The sequence below is a fragment of the Hippoglossus hippoglossus genome, chromosome 16 (assembly GCF_009819705.1).
Source record: "Hippoglossus hippoglossus isolate fHipHip1 chromosome 16, fHipHip1.pri, whole genome shotgun sequence".
Taxonomy (NCBI): domain Eukaryota; kingdom Metazoa; phylum Chordata; class Actinopteri; order Pleuronectiformes; family Pleuronectidae; genus Hippoglossus; species Hippoglossus hippoglossus.
The window spans coordinates 23,103,925-23,128,482 of NC_047166.1; the positions used below are offsets into that span (position 1 = coordinate 23,103,925).

The following is a 24,558-nucleotide window of genomic DNA, read 5'->3' on the forward strand; positions in this document are numbered from 1 at the left end:
AGACAATGTCTGGTCCGTTTGTGTTCATTGCATATCTGAAAGCAGCTTAAGGGTTAGATTTGCTCACCTTTTCAAGACAATCAGTTTCCTGTGGTACACCATATGTAAAGAAGCTCAAAATGCACATTGAGAGTTAACGTTGCAGCCCATCTGTGGTGACTTTGTAAGAAGTCAGTCCGGTTTTTTCTCAGTCAGCACTTGCTGACACAATTTGGATTTGAACCTCTGTTAAGTTATGATTTGGCTGTTTTCTGCAAATGTGGATGTGACCACCACGATAGGGCTTATCTTGGCAAGTCAACACAGTCTCAGTATGGATGTTCTTTTACATAAAATCCTTACCTCGTACAGTTAAACCTTAGAGGGGATTTGAACCAGAGCCTGAATCGCACTGCTGAGAAAGACGCTGCCCGACTTATGAACTGATCCTGAAGTAGAGGTAAAGTTGTACTACATATATATACTTTATGAGAAGCATCAGGTTTTTACATCATAGGCACGTTCTTAATGAAGTATCGAGTGCTTAATGACATTGTGGCTATAATGTTTGTCACCACTGAGATGGTCTGAGGTGCCCTGACTTTTGTTGACAGACAAAGCTAATGGTTCTTTACTCTGTAGCACAGAATCCATCAAGATAAGCCTTCAGACTGCCACTGAGCCGTGCCCCACCACAGAGTTTGAAAGCTGTTCAGCAACCAGCGCAGCCCCGTCCCCCTGACAGTGCCAATCAGTCGTGCAGCTACTTTTTTCCTACCGCCTCTTTGCATCGTAATTCATCTCCCAAAGTATGTGATGCTGCTTTTTCATCTTTGACCTCACACGCGCTCGTTGGCCAAGCCGCAGCTGACGCCGGAGAGCTACTGTAGGCAAAGAAAACACAGCGTACTATTACTTTCCCCCCATGCAGTCTGCTCACGCTTGCCCCACAGCCCGCCTGCCCCCAACAGGCTGTCTGCTTCTGATTATGTGTGATCATCCCCGAGCTTGCCAGCTACATTTCAGACTCACGGGAGTCTTTTTTGTTTTTTCTTGAAATCTGGCCCTCATTCAAAAGGAATTACATTGTAGCTTGTCTAAGCCATCGTTAATTGCGCTCATGGCAGCTACCAGCACTCAGTCATATTCCTGCTGAGTTTTTTTTTTTACTCTTCTTTATAATTTCCAGATTATTTGGAATCCACATGAAGACTGTCAGGGCTTTGTAAATGCTGAAAGATGTGCATTCAGTGGGTAAACTCTGCCGCACATTAGGCTGTTAATTTTAAAAACATCAACAGGAATCATAATGGGACATATCATTGCAAAGTGAAACTTCATTTATCGGTCTAAATTTACAGTGGCCATTATTCTGCCAACTGCTTAAGTGTTCCCATTAGGTAATCTCTGCAGCTGGCAACCAAGGATAAGTGGCATTTCAATGCTCAGCAATGTACAGTACATTTAAAGGTTTATACAGTATAGACATGTTTTGCCATGAATCTATAAAATACAGTATCTGACCGTATCTTGTCAAATAACAACACCTTCATGTGTGTCACCTTTCTGCAGTTTGTAATGCCATAATATAACATCAGAATCATACAATGGGAACTATTACGTTTGATTAATGGTAATAGGAGTGCAATTAGGGAAATAAGCTGTAAAGGGAACCTCAGTATTTTCCTTTAGCAAAGGCAAAGCACTAGAGCTTGTGTCCGCAGATTCACAGGGGATTGACTTGATAGAGAGTAGAGGAAAGCGGAGATGAGGAACACGGTGTGTTTGCGCTGTCAGTGGTTCAGGATGGTTATTTTGGGTGAAGCTGTGAAACCATATTTCCCTCAAACACGAGGAAAACACATTTGCAAATGAAATTTGATAGCATACGAGTTCTGATTTTAATCACGAGGGAATAGGTTGAATGTTAGAATAATGTTAATGATCAGATAATAACACAATTGCCAATGTTAACGAGGGAGGCCATTATAGTTATATCAGTGGATGTGCTGAATTACCAAACTTTGTTATTTGTTTCAGGGGCAGCCCTCGTCCTCCCCCTCCTCTGCAGGGAAGTCAAACGTCAGGGTCAGCTACACAAGGACACAGGGAAGAATTATATTCACTGCATCTATGTAATCCATATATAAATACATATAAACTAGTATTATGCATTGTAGAATTTAGGCCACAGAGGTAAAGCACCTGGATTATCCAGAAGAGTCAACATATTTAAATTACCTTGAAGTATAAAACAAATGTAAAAGAACAAAAAAATGCTTCATAAATAACTTTGTGCTATTTGTATCCAGCAAACTATGACTTCTACAAGTTAAACCTTTTCATAAGTTATTATGGACAGTTTTAGAATTTGTAATAATAGTAGTAAATCATGGATGCAACGGTGCAAAAGCGGAACCGTTCAAATATACCTAACTTTGGGGTTAGGTCTCTCTCTCTCTCTCTCTCTCTCTCTCTCTCTCTCTCTCTCTCTCTCTCTCTCTCTCTCTCTCTCTCTCTCCGCGCGCACGCACGCTCGCTTGCGTGTGCGTGCGTGTGTCTCGCACACCTCCCAGCAGCCCCTCGGACGGCATCCCAGGGTGGAGGACATCACCAGGCGGTCCAGCCGCCCGCGTCATCCCTTGATGGGCGGCGCGCTGACGGGAGGACGGAGGGTGTTTTCCAGCTTTAAAAGCACCGGAGCCGGCCCCTCTGACAAACCACGCTGCGTCATCGACCTGGGGAGACTCTTGAAACCCTTGACTGGGTCTGAAGAGAGCCCGACTCACTCACCTCACCCCCGCTCCCCTCCGCGGCTCCTGACCTGTGCCGGGTCTCCACATCCAGCAGTTGTGCGTCCCCGCTCGTCTGGAGCGCACAGCCTTGCGCCGCGTTTCGCGTACAAACTTGAACTCTCGCTTTTCTTTGCAAACTATGCTTTTGTTGAATGGTGTGTGAAGTGCACCCAGTCCCGCAGTACTGCCGCCGGTGAAGGGGTTCGCCTGTTAACAGCCTCACAAGCGGAGAAAGTTGCGCATCGCTTGTTGAATGCAGGATACCGTCTTCTGCCTGAGCGTCGATTCCAAGTTGAGGTTTGGAGCAGCAGCCGGCCAGGAGCGAGGACTCCAGTGTCTCACCTCTGTCCCCGCCAACATGAAGTCTGCAGAGGAAGGTAAGTCCTTGCAGCTCCGGTGTGATTCCGCTATAGCTGCTGTTCATTGTGGGCATCATGTAAAGTGAGACTTTAAGGTGTGTTGTTGCCATTAGGTGCTGCACTTAATGCAAACTTTTATCTTCAGTGTTTTTCATAAAATGGAATATGAATTTCGAAGTTTCACTGAACTGCTGTTATTATTTCATACATTACATGTCAGCTATTTCAGAGGTCTGCTTTTTTAAGCAACTTTCTGCTGTTTTGTTAAATACGTTTTAGTAAATAATTAAATCAATTAATTATTTCAACTAGAAGTGTCTGGATGCAAACTTGAATCACTGTTGAGGAAGTGACAATATATTATTCGGTCATTAATACATTGACACCATTCAAATTATTATTAAGGAAACATCTACAAATACAGCTTTAATGTTGTATATTATTTGGATGCCACCAACTGCATTTTGAACACATCTCACTTAACTGTTTTTCTGCACACACAGTCACTCTTTTAAATTGAGTGGCATCCACACCATTAGGTGTCTGCAGCTGTGCCTGCAGGTGTTTCTCACCATGCACAATGTATGTAAACGGGGTGAAACTGTTGCTGCCCCCTGCTCTCCTTATGGTTAGACGTATGTTAAATTCAAATATGTTTTTATAGTATTGAAAATGTCCAATCTCCCAGTGCACTGGGAGGTCAGAGGTCAGGGGTCAGTTGTAGAGCAGACCCCAGGAGTTCCTAAGGTTTCTATGCTTTGCTTATATGAGACACTCAAGCATAGATGATGATTCAGCCATTAAAAGGAAGCCTATTTTTTTCAGCTCTTTGATTGAGCAGTCATGGAATCAGAATTTGATTTGGTCCATCAGAAGCCGCTGACAGTCGGTCTTGTCTCAAGTCTGCCAGCACTGAAGTAACTTTTTTGTGGATTTTTAGAATTTAATTTTGTCTTTGAGGTTTCAGTTGATCGAGCTGTGTTATTATTCATTTCAGTCCCTCAGTCCTAAGCCTTATAATTGGTAACAGACGTGTGTGTGTGTATTTGTGAGGACAATTTTAAGCAGAGACCTTACAGAGTGAGGACATTTTGGCCAGTCCTAACTCCTCACTTCAAAGGGCTGGTTTTAGGGTTAGGGTTAGAATTTGGTTAGGGTTAGGCTCAGGCATTTTGTTTTGATGGTACTGGTTAGGGTAAGGGGCTCACTAAGATATAAGTACAAGAACGCGTGTATGTGTGTGTGTGTGTGTGTGTGTGTGTGTGAGAGAGAGAGAGAGAGAGAGAGAGAGAGAGAGAGAGAGAGAGAGAGAGAGAGAGAGAGAGAGAGATGTGATCTGAGCGTTCAGGGATGCTGGGTAGCATGCTTGACATGGAGACATGCTGAACCACACACAGCTTCAGCAATATGCCGAGGGCTGCTTTATTATCACACATAAACTCAGACGTGCAGACACACTAGCACACCAGCACACACAGACACACTCCGCTGGTGTTTTGCCTTAGCCCATAGTCAGCCATGTGCGGTAAGTGGCCCCAGGGTTCTTAGTTCCACAGGCTGCGGATGACTTCTGTGGGCGACCCCCTATCTCTCCCTGAGGTCCCGTCAGTCTGAGCCCAGCCTAGACCACAATCCCTGTGGATAAACCCATCTATTCTTTAGTCACGCTGGTTTGGCTGTGGGGAGAGAGAGAGTTTTGATCGTGATAACATGATTGACAAAAATGGTTGAGGACTGAGAGAGCATGCTATAATCTGTGTGATCTTCAGTGTTTTCAAATGAACCCTGCTTACGCAGCATTTTGAGCACACTGCAAACAATTGCAGACGCATTGCCTTGAGTCCAAGAGCAGTTTTTCTTTTTCTTTCATTTGTTTCACCCCAAAAGTTATGATCTGATATAATTTTGTTTGCTCAACACACATGTGACCCCAGACCCCAAGACTGTGCAGCACACAGGAGTGACACACAGCCTCAGTGTGTTTGGGTGGGTATTAGAAGTGCTGTATTGCACACATGTTCAAGATAAAAAATAAGAAACAGCTGAGACTGTAAGCAAAGTCAGCCAGGCCTGAAGTGAGGAGGTGTGTCACGACGGGTGGAGCGGGCAGGAGATTATCATCTGTTCAGCACTAGAAAACCAGAGGAAAGAATCGAGGAGACAGAGCTGCCAGTCTTTGTAGTTTAGTTTTAGTTATGATTATAGTTCAAGTTTATAATCAGTGGGACAGAGATGAGTTTACAGCATGTACAACAAGAGTTATATATCAGATATGTGAATGAGGGATATGAGTTCAGCCGTGGTGTCAAGACTAAGCCTGAGAAAGGTGGCTATATGGAAGTTTTGTTTGTGGTTAAAAGACTGTTAAGGATCTGCCATTTAGCATTCTGCTAGCCAAAAAACACATTTTTAAGACCCTTTTTTGTGAAAAATAAGTGATCCAATTTTTAAAAGGAAGCAAAAATCTCAGATGGGATTTTCTATAAAATGCATGTATATTATCTGCTGTTCGTGCACATCGCATTATCACCTCTGAAAATAGATTCTCAGAAACAAATTTTAGGCTGCCTACCCACATTATGTGCGGTGAGACAGATTCATCATTTCATGTGATGCGCAGCATTGTGGTTAACAAATATAGCACGCTGCAACAAGGGGAATGCCCTTCATTGGGTTTCAGACTGAATCCTTTTCATTCTGTGACCACTTTTACCCTCACTGACATTATCAATAAAAAGCAGACGAGAGGTTTACAGCTGTTGAAGCAGCAGCCAGCTGCTACAAAGCTAACTGAAGTGGCTACCTGCCAGGATATACATGCCTCCACTGACTGAGCTTTTATCTCACTGCACTTGTCTGCCTGCGATTTCCTTGTGTGCTCACTTGCGGGCGCCCATTGTTTTCTGTTTGCCACGGGCGCATCTGTGTGTAACGCTGCAGCAAACTCTCTCCGTCTTAATCAGGAGCTCAGAGCGATGTGAGAGTGCTGTCAGTTTTCCACAGGGGAGGGCCTAATTCACTCAGTGAGTGATGCAATCAATCAAACAAAGCATCCATCAGCGCTGCTGGAGGAATTCCTGTAGAGTACATATGACAGCAGGGTGTGCCAAATAGAGCCTCAGATGAACTGATCAAACAAATAGAGTGGCTGTGCAACTTTGCGACTATACACAGCCGCCACATACAGGAACTGCTTTGAGATGATTGCTAAGCTTCTCCAGATGTTGTGAGGAAGTTTATGCAAGACATATTGGTGGGAGTTGTGTAGGGGTATTGTTCTAAAATGTAATCAGAGATAATTATTACCATAATAGTAAAAGTAAAACTATCTCAATCTTTTTTTTTGCAGATGCATACAGCTACACACCAAATGTCAGCCTGTCCCTTCCACTGGGCATGGGAAACCCCTGTCTGGCCACCCAATACCACACCTTACAGTCCAGCCCAGTCATCTCAGTTTCCTCTTGCCACCAGACAGGCTACAGCCTCCAGAATGATATCCATGCAGCATCAGGCTATTACCTGCCCCACGGCCTCAGACCCAATGGGGCTCCAGCCCTGGAGAGCCCCCGTATTGAGATCACTGCCTACAGCCAGTACCCTGAGGATGAGGTAGAAGAGAGCAGCAGTGAGGACCACATCATCAAACGAGGCGTCAACTCCATCGTCACACTGACACTGCCCAATGCTGATGGCTACCGCGATCCCAGCTGCCTCAGCCCTGCAAGTAGCATCTCCTCACGCAGCTGTAACTCTGAGGCGTCCTCCTATGAGTCTGGGTTCTACAACTATGAAAACTCCCCACAGAATTCGCCCTGGCAGTCTCCCTGTGTTTCTCCCAAAGGCTCATCCATGCTCCTGTCCTGCCCACATGCCACCGGCCCCGCAGGCTCCCCACACAATTCACCCTCCAACTCCCCTCAGATAGGAGCTGTGGCTGAGGATGGCTGGCCGGCTCAACCTCGCGGGTCCAGGCCTAACTCGCCTTCCTACAGCGGAGGTGGTGTAGGAATCGGTGGAGGAGGAGGAATTGGGAAGAGAAAGTACAGCCTCAACGGTGCCCCCTACCGTCAGACATCCTGCACACCCAACCAGTCCCCCATCCTGTCTCCACATATCTCCCCCAGGGTCAGCATCACAGATGAGAACTGGCTTGCCAACACCAACCAGTACACCAACTCTGCCATTGTGGCTGCCATCAACGCTCTAACCACAGATGGAGTTATAGACATGGGGGAGGGAATCCCAATCAAGACACGGAAGACAATGCTTGACCACTCGTCCTCCATGAGCCTGAAAGTGGAGCCTGGTGGGGAGGAGCTGGGTCTTGACGGGGAGCTCTGCCATGAGGACTACCCCTCCCGACTGGCCCTCAAGAAGGAGAACTACTGTGGAGGGTTCCTGGATGTGCCCCAGCATCCGTACTCCTGGTCGAAGCCCAAACCTTACCTCAGGTAGGTGGAGCTGCTCTGACGTGGCTGCTGTGTCAATAAATTATGTGGCCCTTTTAGCAAAGCTAATCATGTGAATCCACAAGATGAAACGTTTATGACTAAACCACTCAATGTGAAACCAACCCAGCAGTTGTTTTCTGTGAGAAGACAATGAGGCAAGTCTACTTATTTAGACAGATTCATGGTTTATAGCATTGTGCGTTAGGAAACAACGTATTTCCAGACAGTCCAAGAGAAAAACAATTCATCCAGCTGTTCCACTACTTTGCACAGTTGTCTTTATATCTACAGAGTTAGTGTTATTTATTTATTGCAAGGACACGATTGTTTTAGTTTTTAAACTTCAAAGGCCATATCAAAAGGCAGAAATCCAAAAGTTGCATGCTCTTCACTTTCAAAAGAGTTCTCTTTGAAGATCCAAACTATTTCATAAATCATATTTCACAGAGAGGAGTTGCCCTGTGTGTGTGTGTGCGTGTGTGTTTGTGTGCCATTGTTGCTATAGCGATATAACAGACACACACACACATTGTGCATGCGCTCAGCTATGTCATTGATTTTTTACTTTTGAGCAAGGTAAGCTTTTTCAATTTCAATTGTGTCCCACATGGCTTTTTTTTTTCCAAGCCAATAACACTGTTTCCTGTCGGAAATCAAGTGTTTGATTAAGATAGTGAGCAACAGGAAGTGATGGTGACAGGCCTGGCTGAAGGGGAAGCAGTCTGCGGGTTAATCAGGCGGCTCACTGCTCTGGCCTGCTGCGCCATCAGCCCATCTCTTTCTGCGGAGCTAACGTGATGTCATGCACTGACTGGGCAGATAAAGGCCTGCGGGGGGAAATCAGTTCGTTTTGGGTCAACAAACAGCCCGCGAGTTCCACAAAGATGTCAGAGATTGGTTTCAGTTGAGCCACCCTTCAGGTCAGGGGTTTGCGTTTACCAGGCATCCGGCGCAGAGAAATATTGTCTTGCACATGTTTGTTTTGGTTTAGATATCACCACGGTGTTCACATGGGAAGCTCTGACTCCCCGTCTCCAGAACAATGATGCCAGCTGTAGCTCTGGGAACGATATCATGCTCCAAGGCAGAGTGTGCTGCTGACCTTATTCAACTGTAGAACTCTGTTGACTGCAATTCCAGTGTGCTGTGTTTTATAATTTCACAGTTATTGATTTGGAAAGGATAATAATTGTATCAAAGGACAGGCTGATTGCCAGCTGGTACGAGATTTGTTTTTGTGCCCTAGAAATGTCTTTCCTCCCGTCACTTTCTTAACTCCCTGCGTCTGTTTCCACCTGTCACGCCATAATAAAAAACACACCACTCTAACCAGGGAACATTCGTCTCTCGTTTATTTTTCATAAAGAAGGACCACTAATTATTACCCAGGCCCCAGGAATTACACACGTCAGCGAGTGAGTTTAATTGATTAGATTAAGGACCATGATGAAATGGGGAAGGATCAGGCCAGTTGGGTTACACTTAAGTGTCCTAATTTGAAGATAATTTAAAGCAAGTTTAGAGCTTTTTCATTTAGACTTTCTTGGTAATGATTGAACCATGGAAAAACTGCATCCTCACAGGCCCTACTTGGGCAAATCTAATCTGACTTAGTTTTAAGAATATAATTGAATTAATTACAATGAAAAAACAAAAAGGACTACAATTCCAAGCACTTTTGAAAAAAAAAACAGGAAAGAATTACCAGACCATGAGTGTAAATCTTTCATGGACTAGATATGATTGAATTCACTATTATATCAATTCCTTCTGCAGTAAAAAAAAAAAAAAGGAAACTGTTGTATTTATAGATTATTCCATGAACCTACTAACAAACAATCTGTCATGTTAATCCAGCCCATCTCTGCCAGCTCTTGACTGGCAGCTTCAATCGTGCTCCGGCCCGTACAACCTACAGATCGAGGTGCAGCCCAAGTCCCACCACAGGGCCCACTATGAAACTGAAGGCAGCCGCGGGGCCGTGAAGGCGCTCTCCGGAGGACACCCTGTAGTGCAGGTACGTCACCAGCAATTGTTTACTGAATTTTATTGGTATGAGTTCCTGCAGAAATTGAGGTTCACCCGACACAAAGTCAGCTTTGTGCCTTTAAGCTGTGCGATAATTTGCTGTCATTACAGAACAAGTGCTAACAAGCAAACAAGTGCATGCTGATTAACAGCTCCTTTTTCCTCCTGACAACAAGCAAAGCGGATGTTTGGCAGATGCTGATTTTATGGCAGAATGTTTTCACAGAGCAAAGTCAGCACAGCTATGAAATCTTCATTATCTTCTCTTGTTCTTTTTAGTTTTTTAAACGTTTTAATTTGTCACAGTCGATGAATCTTAAGATGAGATTTGAATGATTACAATGAGTTGGTATTAAACTACATGATTTACTTTCAAAATATCTGCCTGTTTTTTCATTTATTAAAGTTTGCTTCAGAAAACCATTGCTTTGCACTAGAAAAACATATGCAAAGTATGATACGTTTACCAATGTTGTTGCAAACTTTTAGAGCCAGTTGTCTAAAAGCCCTTGAGTGCAGTATATCCAGACCCCAGTCCGTGCCAGTGTATATGCTTGTGTACTGTGTTATTAATGTTCGCAGAATCAATCTACTGCTGCTCTGACCAGCAGCAGTGCATGCTGACTCAATTAGTATAGAGCAGGACCATCGCCTCTCACTATTGTACTTGGCGAACACTTAAAGAGCACACGTCAGTCTCGCCAGCAGCACAGCACAGAGCTCCTTTCTCTGCTTCACTGTCATCACACTGCACTGACATCTTAGTTTACTGAAGGTGGGGATTTAGTGACGTGTGTGTCCTTAAGGTTGTGGGTCAATTTGCCTTGTATACAAATTAAAAACGTATAAATAAGAATAATGGCAGGGCATTCATCTGTGGTGCTTTTTTTTTTATTCATCCTATAATTCCATTTATCACCCAGAATAGCAGCCAGAGAAAAGTTTTGTTTTGGACCAGTAAATATTCAGGTTGGTGTTCTGTCTTTGTTTTACAGTTAGCGTAAGATGTTGTTAGTGCCACAGTTGTAAATAGATGTTGTCAACACATCCTCGCCTGCCCAACGTCAAATGCACTTGACAGCTGTTGGCCAGGGTGGTGTTATAAACAGGCCTGTCAACCCTCAGGTTTTCTCTGTAAATACAGGTAATTATTCCCCTTCATTACAAACCTTTGTATATCAACATGCTGGTGAATCAACATTTTACCCCTGCGCTTCCACGTGAGCCTGACCAGACTCAACTCGCCATGCACAGCTGCATGTGGCAGGTGAGGCTTGTTTTGATTTAGTTAATGCCACTTTCTGACTCACTCTGGGAGTGAGAGTGAAAAGTCACGAGTCAGCAACCCGCAGTGTTGTCCAGATTTAGATTGATGACTTGATGGGTTGTTTATTTCGTATAGCATTGCCGCAAATTTATTGCTTTGCAAGGATGTTTCTCAAGTCTTGCTGTGTATGTCAAGCAATTGTTAGTGATTAGTAGTCATGGATAAAATATGATGACAGCTGCTTTACCATCACACCTCCCCCCTACTGGCATTGCTTACATTTTACCCTTACTTTTTGGTGTGGAGAGATTTATGCTCTGTGCAGTCAATTGGGATATCTGGAGGGAAGCATAGCAGTTGGCAGAATGATAAATCTTTACAGATTAGGCTGTTATTTGTACATGCCAGAGGCTAAAATATAGGAGAAGAAAATGTACTGTACCTTCAAAGTGATTTTGCACAGTCCGAGTGCAAGGTTTCTCATTTATCTGAGTGTACTCTTTATCACTGTCTTAGTCTTTGCTGAGGTGTTGTGTGAAATTGTGTTGTTGTAATCTTAGAGAATAGGGCACGCTGTAGTCCCCAGTGCCCTGTGGTAATGAGTGGCAGGCACTGGATGGGTGGATGCAGTCAAGGAGAATGAGTCAATAATGACATGAGGGCATGGGTGTAGGAAGCAGCCATGGAAGTGTCTCTCTACGTGTGTGTTTGTGTGAGTGTGTGTTTGTGCTTGACTAGATCGAGTAGGGAGAAAGAGAGAGAGAGAGAGAGAAGGGGCAGAGGGAGTCAGCAGGCAGCTGGGGCTCAGCTCAGCTGCCCCTGGAGATGCTCTGTATCCTGCTGATTAGGGCTGTGTGGCCCTTAGGTTGACTGAGCATGGCTGTGCTGGGGCTGTTTTGGTGGGGGGTGGTGGTGGGGGGGATAGGACTTAGAATCCCAGCGCCCATCGGACGCCACCTCCCCTTTCCACACACCGGTGCCTCCCTCCCTCCCTGGGGGGTCCAATGATGTCGCACCCTGTGAACAATCCATCCTTCAACCAGCTCCCCAACCCACAGCAGCAGGCCTCCCTCGGTTAAAGCCCAGTCATCCACCATCCACAGCTCTATTGTTTTTTAAGCTCATGGATGATCAGACTCACGCGCAATGAGTGATGGTGACATGTGTGTTGGAAAGCATCTCTGGATGAAGATGAAAAACATGAAGGGATACACTGTTTCTCTAGCTTTGTCCCCCAGAGAGACAGCGACTGACGGATAGTTAAACCAAAATACTCAACTGCTCATTTGCCGATGTTGTTTTACTATTCAGTAACAAGCGGTGGTGTTTTCCTGATATACACAGAGGAAAGTTTGGTATCGCAAAGGTCTGGCATCATCCCAAGCTGCAGTATCAACCACAACACATTCAATGCAGGATGGAGAGCTTGTGGGATGGCTGCATGGGGAGAATGGAGTGTCAAAACTGTAGCCGCACACCAGTGAAAACCTCTAGATTATGGGTTACCTCTACTCATTACCCCTCTGGTGCTTGCACCGGCTCTCCGCACTGTTTCAAATCTCATTCATTTATTCTGGACCCGCACTCCATCCCTCCGTCCCTTCCTCCGCATCCGCAGCCTTTTAACTTTCCCTCCCATGATTGGTCCACTTTGTGACCCCCGTGGCTGCTTTTCCACTTTATTTACTGCAGCCGACCACAGCGCCATTAAGGGGATCTCGGGTCCCAACGCACGGTTCCAGACGCTCCCCTCTCTCACCACAGCTATGCCGAGACATTTACAGGACGGTTTTCGAAGCAGTGTTCAGGAAACCCAACAACCTGGTCTAACTTCACTCAGAATACTGCAGTGACATTGATTGATGGGTTTTTCCAGAGGAGAGCAGTGGTGGAAAAAAATTATGTGCCGAATTATTTTAATTGAAAATATAGTGACCGAGGATGTGACCTGGCTCGGATCATAATGTGGGATGAGTTGAAGATGTTGCAAACTCAGAAACACACAGACATCCGGCAGGCCCAGGGTAACAGCAGACAACAACACCTGTGGAGTATTAAACTCAATCGCAGAGCACACAGCACTGTCCTGCATAGGGCTAGTTCATATAGGATAATGACTGGCCTATAGGGCTTCCCTCCTCACACATTCACAAACTCTCTCACCCACTCTCTCATTAAGTCTAAAGCAGCAACAGACACAGTGTAATTTCAGCAGGATGTGGCCATCATCCCTATGAACGTGTGCGTGACTTAATACACATCTCTGTTCCTCCGCGACTGCATGTGATGCACATCAAGTTTGCAGCATGTTTCTGCCGCGACGACATGAAAGACCTTGGTAAACATGTGCTCAGTTCTTTGCATGTGCGGTTTCACCTTGGGATCCGGTGCTTGCTGGCTGCGTAATGTCCCAAAGAAAACCCAAGATCTAAAGCGCCCTATACTGTAGCTACTAATTGCTCATTAAATCTACTGCTGCCTCTTGTTTGATATTCAAAATGCTCTGTGTACCCTGTAGTGCTGCTACAGCTTAGTCAGGGCTATTATTCATTACCCAAAGGGGTATTTATGCCACTCTTAAACTGTGGTTCTCCATTTGCGTGGGCTTCCCTTACACTGGTATTTGGCTACCACTAATTACCAGTTAATAACAAGTGGATAAAAATGAGCAAAATGTGCATCGTTTTCACTGGTTTGAGGTGATAACCAAACGTCCCACAGATTTATGAGGTAAGACACGGGTGGTTGTTTTGCTTTTAGGGGACACAGCAATTGTCTGTGCATCATCTTACTCAAATTCTCTGTAGGTTTGGATGATATTTCTTATGGTAGGCTGTGCTGGTAACAAATCCATTTCTTTGTATGGAATTTGGACCCTCACTGGTCTAGACATGGGGTAGTGCTTGAAACTATGCCCTCGATGACATAACACTAAAGTACTCAGTTCAACAAAAACTTTGAGGGATATATATCTTCTGGTTGCTTATAAAAGCAGCAGCATTTGGAGACGTGGAAATGCTGCAGATTAAAGGATCGCGTGCGTCCTTATGCATTCAGTATGAGGCACTGGAGAAATGAGCAGGGCAGGAGGGTGATAGAGTAAAGTCTGGAAGGAGAGACAACTTGGATGAGTGTACATTTAATTGGGTATAGCAAAGGCTGGAGAGAGGAGAGCATGATAATGGGAAAAAGCCTAAATCTGCTGTTGTAGTTCTCCACCTCCCCTGCTTCAGTTTGCCCAGTCCTCTACTGCTTCCAGTCCCCTTTTCCTTCTCCTCTCCCCAATTCTCTGCGCCACGTGGACTTCTACGAGTCATGACATTTCTCCAGGCGGTGATGAAATGAAATTACTGCAGAGGGATAGAAGGCAGCCCACTGCAGGCCTGTGGAGTGTATTCACACTCAATTTCTAGCCAGACCAGACACATCAAATTTACCAGCAAGTCATTATTAAACATTACATGATCAAATCCTCTCTTTGAACTATTGAGGCAAGGTACAGGCAGCACATGGAGTTGAAAAAAAAAAACAACCCTACGTCATTACTTCATCACAACTGATTTTCACTGATTGAAGCAAATGAGGAAAAAAAATAGGGCTATGTCCCTAGGACTGAAATTGTCTATGCTGATGATGGATCTGCAATGGTCCAAAGGCGACAGGGAGATGAATGGGGGAAAGTGGTTGGGATGTACCCTCCTCTCCCTTTTCAGCTCGACCCCCCCACATCATCACAACTGATCCAGACAATACAGCTGCATACAATTACACAATATCCATATCCACAGTGTTTTGCTTGAGCCTCAGCTATCAAAAATGGCTCGTGCAACAGTGGCTTGTGGTAGGAGGTGTAAATGGATCTAGCTGACACAGTGGCAGAAGTTGGCACCTTGAAACAGCTGCAAATCAAGCCATGACTCGGTTTCGATTATCTCAAAATAAATATATGGTGCGTGTGCCAGATAGGCTGCAGTTACAGCAAGAGAAGCTCATCTGGTCAAAATTAGTGGCTCACTGGTCCAACCTCGAAGGCAGCATTACAGACAAATACAAAGCCGAGGTCACAGGTGTGTGTGAAGCCTCTGTCGTCGGCCCACACTTAAAGTTTACGACACTATCTTGGCTTTTTTCCCCCGCCATTTATTTCCCCTTTGAGAATGAAATAAAGAAGTGCGTTTTGCGCTTTGCTTGTGGTGTGCATTTGTGTGAGCGTCACAGGAGCTTAGCAGAAGCGAAGTGGGGGCCTTTAGGAGAGGGTCAGGGGAGCACATATGGTAAAGGAATCGAGGGGGGTCGCCCGGAGGGGACTAGACCGCCTTCCTTTGCTGCTGGGAAGACCAGCGTCACCAGGAGGACTATCTGACCTCATTAATCACTTCCTCTCCTCCATGAGGTCACTATGGCTTTGAGTGAGGACACCAGCGTCATCATACGCTACCGCAAGGCGAGTGAAAGGGATAAAGACACCCCCTCTTGCCATCTCTTATACAGGCCCCCTTACCGCCACGTGGCAGCTGAGGTAATGGTTGGAGGTCATTGAGAAATCCCAAGAAGTCTGCTAAGGCAAAAGTGACAGACGACACTCCTTTGTAGCGTGGAGGCCTGTTTTTTATTAAATCATGAGAAAACCTCATGCAATTTAACGCTACGGTGTTTCAGATTTGTACCTCATGCTCCAACATAGCCCCCTCAACAGTCAATACACAAGTAACTGGTAGCATGTGTGGCTATGGATAATTACCCCTGGTGACACCATAAGTAAAATATAACAAGCAGAGCGAGGTCTGCCGGTGAGATCACTGCATAGATGAAGTGGTCCCTTGGGATGCCAAGACTTCAAGAAGCTCCTGACCTTGGCCTAACTCACTGATGACTTGCATGTGTGACTAGCTCACAGGTCAAGACAGCTGCTAGAGACACTATGAGGAGGTGAGGAGAAAAATAGACGGTTGGAACTGGAAATGAATGACGGCCTTAGCTTAACCACTCCCTTTGCACTCCCTTGATATCTGAATCAAATGCAAAGGCAGCCACTGGCGCTCAAATTATTGAGACATGTGGATATGCTCTTCTCTAGTGACTAGTCATAACTTAATTTTATTAAACATAATTAACACTGAAAATCGTGTAACTGGGGGAAAAAATACCATACCCCCACAGGCAGTCAGTCTTGATGTTAATTATCAGGCCAGACAACTTATCCAGTCAAATTTGTTCTCAAACCAAAGACACTGAAGCACTAATTTCCATGGACCTTTCATGACATAGCTCCCCAGTCCTCCATCAGCCTTCCTCTTCCTCACACCCCCCCATCCCTGACCACTCTCACAAAGGTAATTATAAACCCATTAATCCGATTATGTCATAGGTTACATGTGCTCTGAATTTATATGACTCAGTCTGTTAGATAAACAACAGGGGTCTTTTATTCCATTCAACAGTGCCACTGTTTTCACTTGAACGTAGCTCAAAGAAAATTGGTCTGAAGCGATGCGCTGGTGTAACTGAACAATTTGTGGGAGTCTTGTGGCAGCCATGGAATGGTTAGCCGTGGTCTTGAATAAGTGTTCTGTCACACTAAATGTCATAGTGAGGTCAAGTAGTCACCTGGGTGGATCCACGGAGGTCCACATGATGATAAGTTACTCCTCTTAGTTTTCAGCTTTTAGGTTTGGGGTGATTTCTAAGCCCACGCCAACATCCACCTATATGACCATACGACCACTTCGAAGAAGAGAAAGTGTATCCTGGGAGGTCTGCAGTGTTAGACTTGGTTCCACCAAAAATCCACATTTGGTTGGCAAATTATTCTGGTCAGACAACACTCACAAAGTATCAGTTGTCCTTCACCGCACTTTCAACCCCGCCTTTAATTTTGAGCCATTATACACTTGGTTAAATCATCAAATTATGTTGCTTTAGACATTGTGCAAATATGAGCCAGGCATTTTGTTGGCAGTTTATATTTAAAGTGCTGTTGACCCCAAACACAACAGTACATTTCAAACTATGCATGGCCATTGAGCTTTTCTTCTCTATTTTTTTTAAAGATTTGATCTTTTATTAGTTGAGCAGTAGCAGCTAATGGAGCCCCGCAAGAGGAAGTGGTAGTTGTTTGAAGTGGTGGTTCTGATACAGGAGTCTCTTTCATCACAGTGGGACACAGTCTCTGAGCTTTAATGGAAATCATAATGTATGTTCATAACTGCCCAAAGGCAAAGGGGCTGCATTCCATCTGCATGCCAAAAACTCCATTAAGTTTTTTTTGTGTTTTGCCTCACATTCAGGTGTAAATTTTGCTCAACTCTACCTATACAGACACAGTCATTTACCTCTAAATTCATTTTGATTTATGTTCATCACAGGAACATTGTGTTCACTGGTAGGTTATGTGCACGCCATTATTGCTTTTATTGACACGAAAGATTTGAATGTATGCTAAGGTCTGTGTTTTCCTGTATATGCAATTTATTTGTATAAGAATGTTGTTATTAGCCCAATCATCAGTTTCATAAACTGTAATGACTGTGAGCATCACAGCTTGAGGCATACCTGAGATGATTGTCCTGGGTTCTTATTTTGTCTTTTAAGGGGTCACTTTCCGCAGAGTCACAGTCTACTGGTTGCCTCTCTGTGGGCACTTTTTTTAATAGGAGCAGTGAGATTTTAATGAACAGTGAAGTGATGGGAAGACAGCCTCTCCATCAGCCTCCACATCTCTGTACCCAGGAGATCACTACTCCAGGCAGACTCAGAGACATCAAAACACTTTTTCTTCACCTTCCCCTAAAAGAATGTAGAACTATCAGTAAAAAAAAGAACAGTAAAGATTGCTGAAAAAGGATCTCTAACATCTCTTAAAAAAATTTAAAAAAACGAACGCAGCACCTCTCAGGTACCTCTAACTATCGCTAGCCAATATGCCTTCAGTCTCTATAAGGGGTTGATTTCGACGAGAGTCTTAGAACACAATGTTGCGTCTCACCTGGCTTTCTTTGTTCTCCCGCCAGCTTTATGGCTACATGGAAAGCGAGCCGCTCACCCTGCAGCTGTTCATCGGGACCGCAGACGACCGCCTCCTGCGACCACATGCCTTCTACCAGGTCCACCGCATCACCGGCAAAACCGTCTCCACCGCTAGCCATGAAGTCATGCAATCCAACACCAAAGTTTTGGAGATCCCTCTGCTGCCTGAAAACAACATGAGAGCCATGTGAGTGCTCTTAGACCTCCACAAATCACCTATCCATCTTATTCTTTCCACATTTTTCTCTGGTAACCCATGCGTTGAAATACACCCACACACACTCCTTTCTCTCTAAGCACTTTACTCTTTGAGTCTACAAACAGAATACCTGATGATAGGCACTGTACAGCACACACTTCTAAATAGGCCTTCAAAACTTTGTGCTCTCACCCCAAGAGATGCATGATTTGTAAGGAGGTGACATAAGTGCACAGTGTCGACAAACTGACTTCATGGGTGACTTGATTCTGACCAATGTTTTCAGGGACTCTACAGGCAAGAGGCTTGTACTTCAACAGAGACTTTGGGAATAATTTGACAATATTACAAGACTAAAGTCGTAATTGAGAAGAAAGTCGTAATAGTACGAGAATAAAGTAAGAAAAAAAATCTTTAGCAAATAACCAGCCAGAGGAACCCCTGCTGACCAGAGTTCCACTTCTTCTGGATCCAAAATCTGTGTTTCCCTAAGACTCCTTCATAAAGTACAACTAATACCTTAAAGAATAAAATTATTAGCACTTTTACTCATGAGGGTCCCTTGGTCCCTCTAGCCAATGTGCAATGAAAACATTTGTGCCAAGCTGATGGTATACACACTGGTACACAGAAAAGCGTATAAAGGTATAAGTAGCACAGTTTTGCACTTTAATGCTCAATAAAACAATAGAGTTTTTCAGAGCAGACATTTTGATGGTGAACATTTTCACAGTAGAGGAAGCCCAGGTGTTAATATTAACATCAACAATGGCTCAGTCCTATTTGAGAGTTTCAGTATGAGCCATGACAGAGGGACAGTGACACAGGGAGCACAGGACCAGGGTCCTGAAATATGTAAGTGATATGTCAGAGTGTCTTGGTAAGAAAAGGCCTGTTTCTAACCTAACAGCTGCTAGACAACAGACAGCACCATAACCATACGGAACCTACTACGATAAAACTATGTGAGCAAGTATGAATGAACATCAAAATTAGATTGTTGTGACACATCAGCTTTCCTAAAGGAATTAGCACTTAAGCTGACAAACAGCAGCATTGTTAACCAACTCTGAAGCGTCTGAATGTTGGACTTATAACACAAGCGTTAGCAAGCAACAGTGTTTGCCCCAAAGATGAGCTAGCTGACAAGCTAATAAAGGTTGCTGTTCTCTCAGTTCTGGTGAGCTCAACAGAAACAAGCACATTTTACCATGTGTAAAAGTGTGATGAAGTACGCAACTAAATATAACCTTGGTTTACCTTTAAAAGCAAGTTTGCCAGGCTGAGGTAAATCAGGCTTGGCCTCCCTCCGTACTTGCGGTAAACCAAGAGGCTGTGCTCGAAACTGAGTCCAAGCAGTGGCTCCTTTCCTGGGGCTCTTTTCAGACTAGGGAGCAGTGAATTTATTGGACTGAGGCCCAGAACTCTGCGTAATGGATAAAACCACTGTATGTGAACATAGGTTACATGAGGCCATTTACCTACATATATGTATACAGTTCTTGGTTGGACTTGGGATTCTTTGGTTGACAGTGGATGATTCACGCTGCCTTACTATATCATTTTCACCAATACCAAAATATTCCTTATATTGTATCATATTTAGGGACGTCCCTCACCCATTTAACTTAATGTGTCCCTTAGGATGAATATGATATTGTAAACAGTATTCGACAGGAAGTTTCATTTCCCCTTTTGTCGTCAGTGTGCATGCTAAAGGAAGAGGAATGAGAGTTCTCTATTTCTTCCCCAACTATCTGAAAGGTCAAAGATGAAGCGAAGCCTTTAACTGTCTCTTTCCACTGAACTGTTAAACAGTCATCTTGATAACACAGCATCCATCTCGCTGCTCTCATGCCAGCAATCATTCGCTCAGTGTGTGGGATGCAGACAGTCGAGAACTGCAGTCAAACTTTCAGACAGTTTCAATCTGTCTTACTTTTCTCCTCTAGCAAAGTTCATACTCATACAATGTAGCTTATTTCAAGTAGTTTATTGCCTTCTGCAAAATATAGTAAGTACAACATACTGTTTGGTCATTTAATAAAAAACATATAGAAAAAAACCCATCATTATAGTTTCAATGAAAGAATTGGTTTTAGCTGATATATTGAAGTTGCCGTTTTACAATGCTGGCAGAGAAGACTATTTCTTTCATTTTATCTGAACATTATGAAAATGTACCGGCTCTTGACATCTTGGATTGCACAGGTCATGAAAATGGACTTAAAACTAATCCGTGACATCCAGCATCTTGGGTCTGTTTTAAAACCTATGCATGACAGAATGTGTCATGAACACATCATGCACGGCTGATAAGGAGTAGCTAGTCAGCTTAACATGTTATTTTTTCTTATTTACATTTACTCAAATTCTCAAAAACCAAAGCGAGGGGAAAATTTGATTGGTATAAAACCTGACATTTACCATGTTCCAGGAATAGTGCCCAAATAGCCACCATGTAAAATAACTAAAATGCCAAACCATATCCTATTCATATTCCCTCACTTTTTTTACCAGCCTCTGTAGCTTTATTTAAATTCATGAAAGGGCATGTCTGAAAACGAATGCCTTTTTCCACTAGGAGAGGGGAAAGAAAATTCGCCCCATTAGCTTCCAAATTGTGAAATGAAATAAATAGAGACAGCTTAGAAAAGGGTCTACAGCTACATGTGGTGATGATTAACAGAGGTTAAAACCCTAAATATATGAAGTATATGAGTTTGTATATGCTGACTGCTGGTGGGACCTCGTGTGGTCGTGTTCAGTCACAGTGTGTTCATTCTTGAGGATTCCTCCAGAGAATTGCTAATTCTTGGACCACTATGACCCTTTAAAACAGTGATATGAAGTAATTTACGTCCGACTCTATCTTTGATGACATGCTGGATTAATAATGACATGGTCATGCTCCAGTAAACCTCTGGTGCATGATCTGTAACACCAGCAGTCACTGCTGATCCTAATGCACAGCAACTCTGCTCAATGTCTCAGTTAAACAGTCAAATGATCAAATCTGCCTGTTTCGGCCATTGTATATATCTTTCTCTAGAAAATATTCTGAGATGGTTTCCTAATCTTTGAAATGTGTTGTTATATTTTTGCCCTTCCCTACCTCTGTCCCAGAATCGATTGTGCAGGGATCCTGAAGTTGCGTAATTCGGACATTGAGCTCCGCAAAGGCGAAACAGACATCGGACGTAAAAACACACGTGTGAGGCTGGTGTTCCGAGTGCACATCAACCAGCCCAATGGCAGGACGTTGTCCCTACAGGCTTCCTCCAACGCCATTGAATGCTGTAAGTTTTGCACACTAACACTCAGAAATAAACTCATTGCACACCTTTTCTCTTGGCTCCCCACCCCAGCAAAGGGTGGCATCTACAGTATTGTTGAAATCCAATAAACTGAGCTACTATGTTTTTTTCTCCACTTTCTGGAGCAAAGTCAGTGCTCCAGTAAGTTATATAAAGCACTCAGTAGGATTTATATGACCAAAGCAATCTGCCAAAGCAATGTGTGCATTGTACATGATGTCAGACACACGTGTTATCTATTTCAATTCACATTTTATGACTAAGTGCACAAGTTACTATGGTAGAACTATATTAGAACAGGTTCCACAGAGGTCATTTGCCAGCCTTAGTTTTGGCACAGTTAACTGGGTCCATTGAAAGAAACCTCTGTTTCTTTGCCATTCATTTGTGTGTAGGAATGATGTTATTTGTACCCAAAAAGCCAGTTACAGCTGGCATTATAGCTTATGGTCCAAAGTGGATATTAATCGGAGTGGGTTTATCACTAGATTTTTTTTTGGTCAATATTTAAATGAGCCACTATTCTATGATTATGCAATGGGACACATTTAACAGATTAAATGGTAAATTGTTTGCATTTATATTGAGTTTTCTCGTCTTAATGACCAGTCAAGGCGCTTTACAGCACAGTTACATTCACCCACACACATTCATACAGTGCATCTATTGGCAGCACTTTTTTTCTATGAGAACGGCACAGCCTTAAGGGGCAATTTGTTTGGTTCAGTATCTTGCCCATGGACACTTCTGCAAATGGAATGGGGAAGACTGGGATCGAACTGTCGACCATCTGGTTACAGAACGACCCGTTCTACCCGTTGAAGTCACAGCCAGAGGTCAAAAGTGACTAGCTAACCACATTGATAAAGCCAAGACAGGTGGTTGGCTGTAGACATCTTAATGTGAAAGGATTATTAAGTATCTCACCATGAAAATATTGTTTTGACCAGTTTTCTACCTGTTTTGATGCTGTTGGCTGAAAACTTCTTAGCGAGGGGACATGATATCACCATATTAAAGTTGATAAGCCTGTTTAGCTCACCAAGTAGTGCTGTTTTACTGGCTGTGAGCTGGGCCTGTGCTTCTTGGGGTGGATAGAAATCACCACAGAGTTTATGGGGGCTCACATACTATATTGAAATATGTTTGTGTGTGTTTCTTTTCAATAGCCCAGCGCTCCGCACAGGAGCTTCCCTTGGTGGAGAAGCAGAGTGTGGAAAGTTACCCTGCCACGGGAGGCAAAATGATGCTCCTGAGTGGTCTTAACTTCCTCCCCGACTCGAAGGTGGTGTTTGTGGAGAAGGCCCAGGGTAAGCTGCAGTCAACAGAACATGTTTACTGCCTCTTAATTTCCCCTCTTAATATTTCTTTCAAACGTCTCTCTGCCTCTCTGACTCTGTCCCGTTTCCTCAGTCTTCTCTCCCGTCAAAATACAGCAGGCCCTGCCAGAGAGCCACATGTGGTGTGCATTAAGCCACTATATTTTTAACCAGAGCGTATTTACATTTGCTAAAGTTTCCATTGCCTGTTCACTGGTGCTCGCCACAAGTTAAGGGATGAATCACAAACAGGGCATGTGCAACGTCTCTCCCACTTTCTCCCTCTCCCTTGCTGTCTCTCCCCACCAGACTCACTTTTGCTTTTCATATTTAACCCTCTGAACCCTTATGGTCGTTAGATTTCTCTTCTACCCATTCTGCTGGATACTCATCCTTGTCATTCACTGATTCATGGTTAAGAGGCCATTCTTTTCTTTACCCATCTTTTTCTCTGCCACGCATTTCCTCCCTGCGTGGGAGGGAACAGTGGTAAGATCATGATCATAACAATGATCATTTCCTTGATTGAACCCACTAAATCAATGCAAAGGTCATGCAAGGTGAAACCTCTGATGTCTGTTGAAACACAGTGCTGCTGCCATGACGATAATGAGCAACAAGGGAAGAAGGATTGAAGGAGGATGTTTCTAATCTCTGCTAATACCTAATAATAATGGATTTATCATAGATGTTATATTCCCTGGTGTTGGTAGTCACAAACCCATGTTAACCACAAAAATACTTCACATCATCTGCACTGTTTAACCATTCAAGACTAACGTTACCAAGTGGTTTCATCAGGGTAATGAAATAATTAACAGGCAAAAATAACCCTGACAACAGAAGGCACCCGTCTTTTTATCTGTCAGAGTGAATGAATGTTGTTTTTATTATTGCACCATGCAAACAGCTATATCCATCTCTCACATGCTAACAACACACAAATATGATAAGACACAGCCATATGCATGTTCATACAACAGAAAAAAACTAGACCTTTATATTCCACAACAAAAATAATTTATCACTTACAAAGATAGTGACTATATATTGTAAATACTGATTTAATAGTCCAACTTGTCTTCTTTTCCAGGATTGTAGACACCAGTTTTATCAACAAAAATAAATATTTGATCACCAGAATATTTCAAGTTTGTGGCAAAACCATTTTTATGGGAAATGTATGTTCTTAAATCAGCATATTTTTATAGTACAAAAGTAACTCACTTTCTTCTTCTCCCAAATCACACGGTGATCACATTTTCTTGCTTTTTATAGTTTATTGCACCGGCAATCCCCTGTGGGCCACCAAGTGTTTCAGGTGACCCTCCTCCTAGTTCGGGGGTTAGATACCTACTAATAGTTATTGTCTCAATCAAAATAAAATGTTTGAACCCTTCATCAGTGATTCTCTTAAAATTGAGTTATTCTCAAACTCATTATTAATTCCCAAAATTTATTGAAAAAACCTTTTAAAAAATAACTTAAAAAGAAGACCAGTTAAAAAAAAAGAAAGAATTTCTTATGTTTTTCCCTCGCTAAAGCCTGTTATAAAGTTTTACACATCTTCAGGGTTAAGGGAGAGACGGAGGTTGGGTGAGGAGGGGGTGGGTGAACTTGGGAAACTGGGGTCTCCCCTCTCCTGGCTTTACTTAGTCATGGAGGGGATGCCCTGGAGAGGAAAGCCCATTCATACACAACACCTTCTGCCTCTCCACCTCCTGATATTTGAGACTCATGACCCCTTCTATGTTGTGTTTCCAGTCTTTCACCTCCTCTCTTCCTCTCTTGTCTACTTTGATACCTTGTTTCCTC

At 43.6% G+C, this 24,558-nt stretch overlaps 1 protein-coding gene across 1 annotated transcript in view; it reads left to right on the forward strand.

Moving 5' to 3' along the window:
• The first annotated feature begins 2,615 nt into the window (after positions 1-2,615).
• The window catches only part of LOC117777201 (nuclear factor of activated T-cells, cytoplasmic 1-like), a 59,747-nt gene continuing 37,804 nt past the window's right edge, over positions 2,616-24,558 (forward strand). Inside the window, exons 1-6 of the mRNA XM_034611816.1 lie at positions 2,616-3,151; positions 6,483-7,587; positions 9,445-9,604; positions 17,893-18,095; positions 21,234-21,406; positions 22,594-22,734. Coding sequence (XP_034467707.1) covers positions 3,028-3,151; positions 6,483-7,587; positions 9,445-9,604; positions 17,893-18,095; positions 21,234-21,406; positions 22,594-22,734 — 1,906 coding nt within the window. The 5' untranslated portion in view covers positions 2,616-3,027. The remainder of the gene's footprint in view (positions 3,152-6,482; positions 7,588-9,444; positions 9,605-17,892; positions 18,096-21,233; positions 21,407-22,593; positions 22,735-24,558) is intronic.